Below are 13,139 nucleotides of genomic sequence, written 5' to 3'. Positions count from 1 at the left end.
CAAACTTGATACATGAAATTTTTGCAGTTTTTAATTGAATGGCCCAAGACCCCGCTATGATAATCACATCTCTAGTTTGGATCATACCACCTAAGAAATGGTGGTTACATGGGTTTTGAGAGAATCGGACTTAGAATTCCGGAGTCTAATAGATATTGGTAGACAAACTCGAGTAGAAGGGGTATGTTGATCTCTAACAAAGGCTTTACAAATATAATCTCAGTTATGGCTACGAGAAAACTACTAAAGAAAGGTTGTACATCATACCTTACCTATGTGATAAATTCGAGAAAGGGTAAAATAGGACTGTCTGACATTCCAATTGTGAGGGAATTTCCGGACGTATTTCCGGAAGAACTGCTAGGACTACCCCCAGAAAGAGAAGTTGAAGTCACCGTTGACATAATGTCTGAGGTGTCTCCTATAGCCCAACCACCGTATAGAATGGCCCTAAAGGAATTGGATGAGTTGAAAATTCAACTGCAGGAGCTCTTAGACAAAGGGCTCATATGACCAAGTAACTCACCTTGGGGGGCGCCTGTATTATTGGTGAAGAAGCAAGATGGAATGTTGAGGCTTTGCATAGATTATCGTTAGCTAAATAAAGTGACGGGAAAGAACAAATATCAATGCTTTATTCGATCAAAAAGGTGCCAAAGTATTGTCAAAGATCGATTTAAGATCAGGATACTACCAGATGCGAATCAAAGGGCAAGATGTCCTGAAAACTGCCTTCAGAACTTGTTACGGACACTATAAGTTTTTGGTGCTACCATTTGGATTAACTAATGCTCCAACACTTTTTATAGATTTAATGAACTAAGTATTCCAACCATACCTTGATAAGTTTGTTGTCGTATTCATCGATGACATCTTGGTTTACTCCAAATCCTATAAGGAGCATGAACAACACCTAAGACAGACACTACAAACTCTGAGGAGCCGCCAGTTGTATGCCAAGTTGGATAAATGTGACTTCTGGTTAAAAGAAGTTACCTTTTTAAGGCATGAAGTGTCTTCAGAAGGCATTTTTGTGGACCCTCAGAAGGTGGAAGCAATTCTCAGATGGGAAAGGCCTACTACGGTAACTGAAATTCATGGTTTTCTTGGATAGGCAGGGTATTATAGAAGGTTTATTGAAGGGTTTTCAATAGCAACTCCATTGACATGACGCACCAGGAAGAACATAAGATGGGAGTGGTCAAAGGAGTGCGATGAGAGCTTTCAAGAATTGAAGAGAAGGCTTACTACTGCCCCTGTACTAATCTTTCCATCCGGAACAGAAGGCTTTGTAGTCTACAACAATGCCTTAAGAAAAGGACCGGGTTATGTCCTAATGCAGCATGGAAGAGTAGTTGCCTATGAATTGAGACAACTAAAGACTCATGAAAACAACTACCCAGTTTATGACTTAGAATTGGTAGCACTAGTTTTTGCCTTACAAGTATGGAGGCACTACTTATACGGATCCCGGGTTCAAATTTTCACGAATCATAAGAGCCTTAAATATCTGATGTTACCAAAGGAGTTGAACATGTGACAACGAAGATCGGTAGAATTAATTAAAGACTACGACTGTATTATGGATTATCATCCAGGAAAAGCGAATGTAGTCGCGGATGCTCTCGGTCGTAAAGACAAGGCACTTAGGGGTGGACCAGTGACTTGGAATGAGAAAACCATGATTGAGCTAAAGAGATTGGGGGCAATATTAAATGTGAGTCTAGAAGGATCCTTAATGGCTCAACTAAGGGTGAAGTCAGGATATCGAGAGCAAATATTAGAGGCATAACAACTTGATGATGAAGTGTCAAAAGTAAGAATCAAACTGGAATCGGGGGGTGAAACTTTTTTTCGAATGGGAGATGATGGAATAGTGATGTTGGGGCGACGTATGTATGTGCCTGATAACAAAGTCCTTAAACAAAAGTTATAATGAGAGGCCCACGAGTCTAAGTTCATTATACATCCAGGTAGTACTAAGATGTACCAGGATCCAAAACAATACTACTGGTGGCCAAATATGAGAAAAGAAGTGGCCGACTATGTGGCAAAATGTAGTATTTGCCAGAAAGTTAAACTAAAGCACCAAAAACCGGTAGGGCTACTACAAACATTAGCAATCCTTGAGTGGAAGTGGGAGATGATCACAATGGACTTTGTGTTGGGACTACCTAGGGGGAAGAGGGGAAATGATGAAATCTGGGCCATTGTGGATTGACTAACTAAGTCTGCCCTTTTCCTACCAGTAAAAATGACGGATCTAGTTGACAAGTTGGCTAAGATTTATGTGAACAAAGTTGTGAGGCTTCATGGAGTCCCAATATCAATTGTTTCAGACCGAGACCCAAGGTTTGCTTGACATCTCTGGCCAAGCATACAACGTGCCTTGGGAACAAATTTGAATGTCAGTACTACCTTTCATTTGAGAGAGTTATTCAAATCTTAGAGGATTTACTAAGGGCATATGCTTTGAAATTTAGTGGAAACTGAGAGGAGCACCTGTCACTATTAGAATTCACGTATAACAACAGTTATCAGACAATAATTAGAATTGCCCCATTTGAAGCTCTTTATGGTAGAAAGTGTAGGACACCCTTGTGTTGGGAAGAAGTTGAGGACATAAAGCTGTATGGGGCAGAATTAGTACAAATCACTACTGAAAAAGTGAGGATCATTAAGGATCAAATGAAGGTGGCTCAGGATAGGTAGAAGAAGTATGCAGATATTCGAAGAAGACCCCTTGAATTTTGTCTTGGAGATACAGTATTTCTGAAGGTAGCTCTTTGGAAGCACATGCTGAGATTCGACATGAAGGGGAAGTTAGCTCCGAGGTTCATTAGACCATTAAAATCCAAAAACATATTGGACCTGTAGCATATGAAATAAACTTGTCTTAACAATTGGCCAAGGTTCACAATGTATTCCATGTTTCTTTGCTGCGAAAAGCCGATGTAGACCCTTCGAAAGTGTTACCTCAAGTGCTAGTGGAGGTAAAAGAAGACTTAACACTTGAGGTAAGACCGATAAAGATACTCGATTGGGGCAAGAGAGAACTTCGTAATAAGAAAGTTCCCATCATCAGAGTCTTATGGCGAAGCTCATAAATCGATGAAGAAACATGGGAGAGATAATCAGAAATAAGATGAAAATTCCCCGACTTGTTTATAAACTTAGGTACATCATTCAAATTTCGAGGATGAAATTTTAATTAAGAGGGGAGAATGTAAACCCCATAAAATATAATTAAAGTTGCTTAAATGGCAAACTAACTACATGAGAAATAAAAGTGAAGAAATTCATGCGTATGGTTAAATAAAAACAAGAATTTAGAAATTTTTTAATATAAATTTCCGGGCGAAATAATTGAAGACATTATAAATAAACCCGGTAATATTGAGATTGAGTCGATAATGAATTGATGCCTTGATATTGAATTATAGGTTAGGGTTCTTACATATGAATTAAAGAAAAAGTATTTGTTGTTAAAATTAAGTTAATTCATGTGTGGCATGTCATGGGGGGCGTAAAACCAAAATAATTTACCCAGGAAATGTAGTTTTTGAAAGTATTGTGTGAAGGAAAAGGGGTGACGAATCTAGACAGACTTGTCTCTTGACTTTCGGTGAGATTTTAGGTAGGAGGATGAGGGAATTAGGATCAGGTTTCTCATAGCAATTGTAGATTTGGATGTTAGTTAACCAAGAAAACTTGTCTTGCTTAATTTGGAGCTGTAGAACTCTAGTTATGGGTTACCAACCGAGACTGAGTCGTGACTGATTCTGTAGGGCAGTAGAACTGATTAGTTGATGAGCAACAAAACTGAGTTCTCCTTCCTTTAGAGAACTTGTAGCCTCGTGTCTTAGCTTTCTAACAAGATCAATCTCACTTAAAATGGAGTTCTAGAACTCTAGATATAGTTAAAAATCCGATGAGTGTTCAGATAGTAACAATTGGACAGTAACAGTTCAATGTCTAGACAGTAACAGTTAGACTTTCATATGAATACTATATGTAAGAATATAAAAGAACTGAGTCAAAAAAACACTTGCACATTGAGACACTAACTCTAAAAATATACATGATATATGAATGTATCTTATTATGAGGAAATGACCATGCATAGAAAGTAATATATGTGTAATGAATGAATATGGATTCTCTATAATAATAGGCTTGAAGGAATCATAACCAAAAAATTCCTTGTGACTCAAGAGGAGCGACCAGGATTGGATCTTCTGTTCGAGGAGGTCACGAGACAGGCGGAGCAGGTGCGTGATTTTCCCTCCTATTTGTACTTATGCAATTTAAAGTTTTTCTGGTGAATGCAATTACAATAAATACCATGTTCAATGTAAATAAAGTCCAACATATTTATAAGATTAGCTACGGCTAATGGCATCCGTGATAGGATTGCCGGGAAATGAATTACAAGATTAGTTACGGCTAATGGCATTCGTGATAGGATTGCCGGGAAATGAATTACAAGATTAGCTTCGGCTAATGATGTCCGTGTTGGGATGCCCAAGAATGATTGATAAGACTCGATTTGTAAAGGGTATCAGTGTTTGAATGACCTGGGAAATTGATAAATATAATTGCCTAAAAATGTCCAGGTTGGACTTTGCAAAGTCACCCAATGCATGCAAGTAAATAAGAATATTCAAATTAAGGATATGCAAATAAGTGTTAATTGGGGTTAAATGATTTACAAGCAAAATATAAGTTGACTGTTAGAATTATTATGGATTCGATAGAAACTTTATACTTCATTCGTATAAATTACATGAGCACATACACACACACACACATATATATATATATATATATATATATATATATATATATATATTTCTTTTATCAATATAATGGTATGTTTATTTATGTAACAGGGCCATCAAATATCCAAGGAGATCATTAGTTTAGGACTCTACTTTGTCAAGCTTATGTAAATATTTAACTTAAGCATAATGGAATTAATGTGTTTATGCAATCTGCTTTTGTGTAAACTGTCACACGTCACCCGTGTGGTGTCGGTTTGTGATTTTCATAAATATTTAATTGATTTGTTTGTTGGGAGTCGTCACCTAGTATTTAATTGAGAGCTACTAGGAAACTTGGGTACACTAGTATTGTCCGAGATTCACGACTAAGGGACTAGTTGTGGTTAGAGAAGGTATTAACACCCCTAACGCACCCTACCTTAGCTAAACTGAGATCCCTTCGCCGATCCCTTTAACCAGAACCAAAATCCTTTGTAGTTAGGCTAAACTGAGATACCCCTCCCCAATCCCCTTTAACCAGAACCAAAGTCTGTGTGTGGTTAGGATAAACTAAGATTTCTTTCGCCAATTCCCTTTAACCCTTTAACGAGAACCAAAATCCATATGCGGTTAGGATAAACTGAGATTCCTTTCGCCAATTTCCTTTAACCAAAACCAAAAATCCTGTGTGGTTAGGATAAACTGAGATTCCTTTAGCAAATCCCCTTTAACCAGAATCAAAGTCTGTGTGTGGTTAGGCTAAAGTGAGATTCCTTGCGCCTATCCCTTTTAACCAGAACCAAAAATCCCGTGTGGTTAGGATAAAATGAGATTCCTTTCGCCAATCCCCTTTAATCAGAACCAAAAACCTGTGTGGTTAGGATAAAATGAGATTACTTTTGCCAATCCCCTTTAAACATAACCAAACTCCTTTATAGTTAGGTTAAACTAAGATCCTTTTCGCCGATCCCCTTTAACCAGAACCAAAGTCTGTGTGTGGTTAGGTTAAACTGAGATTCCATTCGCCAATCCCCTTTAACCAGAACCAAAATCTTGTGTGGTTAGGATAAACTGAGATGCCTTTCATCGATCCCCTTTAACCAGAACCAAAGTCTGTGTGTGGTTAAGGTTAACTGAGATTCTTTATGCCAATCCTCTTTAACAAGAACCAAAAATCTTGTGTGGTTAGGATAAACTGACATTCCTTTTGCCAAACCCCTTTAACCAGAATAAAAAATCCTATGTGGTTAGGATAAACTGAGATTCCTTTCGCTAATGCCCTTTAACCAGAACCAAAAATCCTGTATGGTTAGGATAAACTAAGACTCCTTTTCCCGATCCCCTTCAACACATAACCAAACTCCTTTGTAGTTAGGTTAAACGAAGATCCCTTTCGCTGATCCCCTTTAACCAGAAACAAAAATCATGTGTGGTTAGGATAAATTAAGATTCCTTTCGCCAATCCCCATTAATCATAACCAAACTCCATTGTTGTTAGGCTAAACTAAGATCCATTTTGCCGATCCCCTTTAACTAGAACCAAAGTCTGTGTGTGGTTGGGCTAAAGTGAGATTCCTTGCGCCTATCCCCTTTAACCAGAACCAAAAATCATGTGTGCTTAGGATAAACTGAGATTCCTTTCGCCAATCCCCTTTAAACATAAACAAACTCCTTTGTAGTAAGGCTAAACTAAGATCCCTTTCGCCAATCCCCTTTAACTGAACCAAAGTTAGTGTGTGGTTAGGTTAAACTGAGATTCCTTTCGCCGATCCCCTTTAACCAGAACCAAAATCCTGTGTGGTTAGGATAAACTGAGATTGCTTTAGCCCACCCCTTTAACAAGAACCAAAGTCGGTTTGTGGTTAGGATAAACTGAGATTTCTTTCGCCAATCCCCTTTAACAAGAACACAAATCTTGTGTGGTTAGCATAAACTGAGATTCTTTTCGCCGATCCCGTTTAACCAGAACCAAAGTTTGTGTGTGGTTATGATAAAGTGAGATTCCTTGCGCCTATCCCCTTTAACCGAAACAAAAATCCTGTGTGGTTAGGATAAACTGAGACTCCTTCCGCCTATCCCCTTTAAACATAACCAAACTCCTTTGTAGTTAGACTAAACTAAGATCCCTTTTGCCGATCCCTTTAACTAGAACCAAAGTCTGTGTATGGTTAGGCTAAACTAAGATCCATTTCGCCGATCCCCTTTAACCAGAACCAAAAATCCTGTGTGGTTAGGATAAACTGAGATTCCTTTTGCCAATCCACTTTAACCAGAACGAAAAATCCTTTGTGGTTAGGATAAACTGAGATTCCTTTCGCCAATCCCCTTTAACCAGAACCAAAATCATGTGTGCTTAGGATAAACTAAGATTCCTTTCGCCAATCCCCTTTAACCAGAAACAAAAATCATGTGTGGTTAGGATAAACTGAGACTCCTTTCACCTATCCCCTTTAAACATAACCAAACTCCTTTGTAGTTAGGCTAAACTAAGATCCCTTTTGTCGATCCCTTTTAACCAGAACCAAAGTCTGTGTATGGTTAGGCTAAACTAAGATCCATTTCGCTAATCCCCTTTAACCAGAACCAAAAATCCTGTGTGGTTAGGATAAACTGAGATTCCTTTCGCCAATCCACTTTAACCAGAACAAAAAATCCTTTGTGGTTAGGATAAACTGAGATTCCTTTCGCCAATCCCCTTTAACCAGAACCAAAATCATGTTTGCTTAGGATAAACTGAGATTCCTTTCACCAATCCCCTTTAAACATAACCAAACTCTTTTATAGTTAGGTTAAACTAAGATTCATTTCGCCGATACCCTTTAACCATAACCAAAGTCTGTGTGTGGTTGGGTTAAACTGAGATTGCTTTCGCCAATCCCCTTTAACCAGAACCAAACTTATGTGTGGTTAGGATAAACTGAGACTCCTTTCGTCGATTCCCTTTAAACATAACCAAACTCCTTTGTAGATAGGCTAAACTAAAATCCCTTTCACCGATCCCCTTTAACAAGAACCAAAGTCTGTGTGTGGTAATGCTAAACTAAGATCCCTTACGTATATCCCCTTTAACCAGAATCAAAGTCTGTGTGTGGTTAGGTTAAACTGAGATTCCTCTCGCTAATCCCCTTGAACTAGGACCAAAAATCCTGTGTGGTTAGGATAAACTGAGATTCATTTCGCCGATCCCCTTTAACCAGAACCAAAGTCTGTGTGTGGTTAGGCTAAAGTGAGATTCCTTGCGCCTATCCCGTTTAACAAGAAAAAAAAATCTTGTGCGGTTAGGATAAACTAAGATTCCTTTTGCGGATCCCCTTTAACCAAAACAAAAATCTGTGTGTGGTTAAGGTAAACTGAGATTCTTTGTGCCAATCCCCTTTAACCAGAACCAAAAATCCTGTGAGGTTAGGTTAAACTCAGATTCCTTTCGCCGATCCCCTCTAACCAGAACCAAAATCCATGCGTGGTTCGGATAAACTAAGATTCCGTTCGCCAATCCCCTTTAACCAGAACAAAAAATCATGTATGGTTAGGATAAAAAAAAATTCCCTTCGCCAATCCCCTTTAACCAGAACCAAAGTCTGTGTGGGGTTAGGTTAAACTAAGATTCCTTTTGCAAATCCCTATTAAGAAGAACCAAAGTTTGTTTGTGGTTATGATAAACTAAGATTCCTTTTGCCGATCCCCTTTAACCCGAACCAAAGTCTGTGTGTAGTTAGGCTAAACTAAGATCCCTTTCGCCGATCCCCTTTAACCAGGACCAAAGTCTGTGTGTGGTTAGGTTAAACTGAGATTCCTTTCGCCGATGCCCTTTAACCAGAACCAAAATCCTGTGTGGTTAGGATAAACTAAGATTCCTTTAGTCGATTCCCTTTAACCAGAACCAAAGTCGATATGTGGTTAGGATAAACTGAGATTTCTTTCGCCTATCCCCTTTAACAAGAACAAAAATCTTGTGTGGTTAGTATAAACTGAGATTCCTTTAGCCGATCCCCTTTAACTAGAACCAAAGTCTATGTGTGGTTAGGCTAAAGTGAGATTCCTTTCGGCAATCCCCTTTAAACATAACCCAACTCCTTTGTAGTTAGGCTAAACTAAGATCCCTTTTAACAAGAACCAAAGTCTGTGTGTGGTTAGGTTAAACTGAGATTCCTTTCGCCAATCACCTTTAACCAGAAACAAAATCTTGTGTGCTTAGGACAAACTAAGATTCCATTCGCCGATCCCCTTTAACAAGAACAAAAATCTTGTGTGGTTAGTATAAACTGAGAGTCCTTTAGCCGATCCCCTTTAACTAGAACCAAAGTCTATGTGTGGTTAGGCTAAAGTGAGATTCCTTTCGGCAATCCCCTTTAAACATAACCCAACTCCGTTGTAGTTAGGCTAAACTAAGATCCCTTTTAACAAGAACCAAAGTCTGTGTGTGGTTAGGTTAAACTGAGATTCCTTTCGCCAATCACCTTTAACCAGAAACAAAATCTTGTGTGCTTAAGACAAACTAAGATTCCATTCGCCGATCCCCTTTAACCAGAACCAAAGTCTGTGTGTCGTTAGGCCAAAGTGAGATTCCTTGCGCCTATCCCCTTTAACAGAAACAAAAATCATGTGTGGTTAGGATAAACTGAGATCCTTTTCCCCAATCTCCTTTAAACATAACCAAACTCCTTTGTAGTTAGGCTAAACTAAGATCCCTTTGCCGATCCCCTGTAACCAGTATGAAAAATCATGTGTGGTTAGGATAAACTGAGATTGCTTTCGCCAAACCCTTTTAACCAAAAGCAAAAATCCTGTGTGATTAGGATTAACTAAGATTCCATTCACCAATCCCATTTAACCAGAACCAAAGTCTGTGAGTGGTTACGTTAAACTAAGATTCCTTTCGCCAATCCCCTTTAACCAGAACCAAAAATCCTATTTGGTTAGGGTAAATTGAGATTCCTTTCACCAATCCCCTTTAACCAGAACGAAAATCCTGTGTGGTTATACTAAAGTGAGTTTCCTTGCGCCTATCCCCTTTAACCAGAAACAAAAATCATGTGTGGTTAGGATAAACTGAGATTCATGTCGTAGATCCCCTTTAAACAAAACCAAACTCCTTTGTAGTTAGGCTAAACTAAGATCCCTTTCACCGATCCCCTTTAACCATAACCAAAGTTTGTGTGTGGTTAGGTTAAACTGAGATTCCTTTTGCCGATCCCCTTTAACCAGAACCAAAATCCTGTGTGGTTAGGATAAACTAAGATTCCTTTAGCCGATCCCCTTTAACCAGAACCAAAATTCTGTGTGGTTAGGATAAACTAAGATTCCTTTAGTCGATCCCCTTTAACTAGAACCAAAGTCGGTGTGTGTTTAGGATAAAATGAGATTTCTTTTGCCTATCCCCTTTAACAAGAACAAAAATCTTGTGTGGTTAGTATAAACTGAGATTTCTTCCGCCGATCCCCTTTAACCAGAACCAAATTTTGTGTGTGGTTAGGCTAAAGTGATATTCCTTGCGCCTATCCCCTTTAACCAGAAACAAAAATCTTGTGTGGTTAGGATAAATTGAGACTCCTTTCGCTGATCCCCTTTAAACATAACCAAACTCCTTTACAGTTAGGCTAAACTAAGATCCCTTTTGCAGATCCCTTTTAAACAGAACCAAAGTCTGTGTATGGTTAGGCTAAACTAAGATCCATTTCACCGATCCCCTTTAACCAGAACCAAATTCTGTGTGTGGTTTGCCAAGCTCCTAGCAGATCGCCTAGCTCATGCCTTAAAGAACATCGTCAGCCCCATGCAAAATGCATTTCTAGGTGGCAGATACATGAGTGATAACATTAACCTTGTCCAGGAGCTTCTTCGACAGAATGGTAGGAAGCGCTCCTCCCCCCGTTGTTTGTTGAAAGTTGATTTCAAGAAAGCTTTTGACTCTATACAGTGGGACTTCTTGGCAAACCTCCTTCGACAGCTTGGGTTCCCAGCACACTTTGTTTTGCTTGTTATGGAATGTGTATCCACTCCATCATATTTTATTGCAGTCAATGGGGACATTCACGATTTTTTTTTGGGGAAGAGTGGAGTCAGACAAGGAGACCCCTTGTCTCCGTATCTTTTTATCTATTGTATGGAATATCTTTCCAGGTTTCTCAAGCTTTCCTCTCCGCATGAAAACTTTCGGTTCCATCCAAAGTGTGAGGTGCAAGGTATCACTCACCTTGCATTTGCAGATGATGTCCTGCTTCTTTCCCGTGGAGACTCCTCTTCAATCCATTGTCTACTTCAGCAAATCACTCTCTTTGGAAAGACCTCTGGCTTGTACAACAACCCGCAAAAATCATCCATTTTCTTTAGGGGAGTTGGCACTACTCAAAAGCAATCCATTCTCACTGAATCTGGTTTCAGAGAAGGGAGCTTTCCTTTCACATACCTTGGGGTACCTCTAAGTCCCCATCGTCTGCTTGCCAGTCAATTCTCACCACTCTTGCAGGATTTGAAATCTTTAGTTCAAGGATGGATTGGCAAGCACCTTACATATGCTGGGCGCCTGGAACTCACCCGGTCTGTTCTATTTAGGAAAGTCCAATTCTGGCTCAACATCTTCCCCTCCCCGATGTTGTGATGAGGAATATATTATTAGCATTTACAGGAATTTTTCTCTGGACCGGGGACATCCATAGAAGCACCTCAGCTTTGGTAGCCTGGAAGTCAATCTGTCTGCCTAAATCAGAGGGTGGTCTTGGTTTGTTTGATCTTCGGGCTCGTAATAGAAGCTTTCTTAGCAAGCAATTATGGAATATCCATCTTAAATCGGATTCAGTTTGGATTCGTTGGATCCACCATTTTTATTTGAGCTCTGGCACCATTTGGTCTATCCAAGCACATCACACTTCTTCTCCATTATGGAAAGCTATTATTTCTGTTAGAGACCTCCTCCTGCAGCACTGTGGGGACTCTGCGTCGAGTATTACTCTGCTGAATAGTTGGTCTGCTGGCGTGGGTCCTTTCCTATCCCACGCTTATGAATTCTTCAGACCTACTGGTCCAGCTGTCTCATGGGGCCAAGTGGTTTGGGAACAATGGTCTCTGCCTAAACACAGTTCCATCCTCTGGCTGGCTGTTCTGGGAAAGCTTAGGACTCGTGATAGGTTGAGGTTTGTCCCTCCTAATCCCAATTGTATGTTTTGTAGGAGAGTGGAAGAGTCCCATGGTCATTTGTTTTTTGCCTGCGAATGGACATGTCGTCTGTGGGCAATGATAAAGTCTTGGTTGCAGATTGAGAGGGTCATGCAGACTCTGGCCAGCGCTATTCGTGGGTTGCGCTTTCAGAGGAATAGCTTTGAGGCTCGGATGAAAAGAGCTGCCCTGAGTATCACAACATATCTTATTTGGGAGGAAAGAAACAAGCGTGCTTTTGAAGGGCGGTCTAGGGAGATTGCTGCGGTGTTCAGACGGTTTCAAATCCTTTTCTACACTGTCTTTCACTTCCACGAAAAGAATCATTTGCTTCTGAGCATGGGTTGATTGTCCGGTCATGCGTGTTGGCTTCTTCATAATTCTCGTGAGTTTCGTGGGTGCATGGTTCATGCAAATTAATTCTTTATGGCCAAACCCAGCTGCTGGGCCCCCCGGCTTTGTCTTCAGGTGTCTATTCTCTTTTGTTTATAGGTGCTGGAATCGAAGTCACGTTTCACTCCTGGTTGCTACATGAATGCATGTCTCATGCACTTGGCCTCACATGACTCTTTGCTGATGGGGCCACCTTCTTTTGTCCATTGCCTCGTCGCTGTATGCTGCTGGGACTGAATGCATGGCCACAGACTGAATGCATGGGACAAATTGTGGCTGGAATTATATAGCCACGGTCCTCCTTCAGTTTTGATGACTGAATGCATGGCCAGCTCCAGTTTGTTGCTACGTGAATGCATGGCCCATATTTTTTGCCTCTCGTATAGCTCTTTGATGATGGGGCCATTTTTGTTTGTCCCATGCTGGAGCTGCAGTGTGCTGGGGTCTCTCTTCCTAGCATGCATGGTCTCTCATTCAATTTTGATGGGCGGGAGCTTCGGATTGGCTGTTCTTCATTCTTTGAATGTGATGATGGAAGGGCCCTGCATGCCCTTGCAGGTGGCCTTATTTGCTTGGTGCTTCCAGCTGCTGGCAGCCTATGTTGACTCCGTTCCTGTGCTTTCTAGCTGGTTCTTTCCTTTTCACAGTGGAGCATTTCCCACATGTATTATCAGTTGCTTTTTGGCTTTTCGTGCTCCATTATGGGTGAGCTCCTTTCCGATTTGCGTGCAGGAGGATATTGAGTTATGGAAAAGGCTCTCGAGTGGTTACTTTCCTGTCGGGATGTCTCCGCATGGTGCTGAGGAACTGTCCACTCTTTCTTAGCTTTTC

General features: G+C 40.3%; 1 protein-coding gene across 1 annotated transcript; it reads left to right on the top strand.

Annotated features, from left to right (window-relative positions):
- Positions 1–2,254: 2,254 nt before the first annotated feature.
- Positions 2,255–13,133, top strand: LOC140955029 (uncharacterized). Its single transcript, XM_073406554.1, has 7 exons — positions 2,255–2,352; positions 4,175–4,271; positions 10,489–11,300; positions 11,420–12,215; positions 12,408–12,527; positions 12,743–12,883; positions 13,041–13,133. The coding sequence occupies exons 1-7, from the start codon at positions 2,255–2,257 to the stop codon at positions 13,131–13,133; spliced, it is 2,157 nt and encodes a 718-aa protein (XP_073262655.1).
- The last annotated feature ends 6 nt before the right edge of the window (positions 13,134–13,139 follow it).

The sequence above is a fragment of the Populus alba genome, chromosome 19, assembly GCF_005239225.2.
Source record: "Populus alba chromosome 19, ASM523922v2, whole genome shotgun sequence".
Taxonomy (NCBI): domain Eukaryota; kingdom Viridiplantae; phylum Streptophyta; class Magnoliopsida; order Malpighiales; family Salicaceae; genus Populus; species Populus alba.
Note: the sequence above shows the minus strand (reverse complement) of the source record. Positions and strands in the feature narration are given on the sequence as shown.

Bases quoted from the DNA above. Each gene is read 5' to 3' on its own strand.
- LOC140955029 (XM_073406554.1), top strand. From the start codon at position 2,255: ATGACGGATCTAGTTGACAAGTTGGCTAAGATTTATGTGAACAAAGTT. The intron at 12,528-12,742 runs GTATGCTGCTGG...CTGGAGCTGCAG, and splicing joins TTGTCCATTGCCTCGTCGCT to TGTGCTGGGGTCTCTCTTCC. The intron at 12,884-13,040 runs GTGCTTCCAGCT...ATTTGCGTGCAG, and splicing joins CAGGTGGCCTTATTTGCTTG to GAGGATATTGAGTTATGGAA.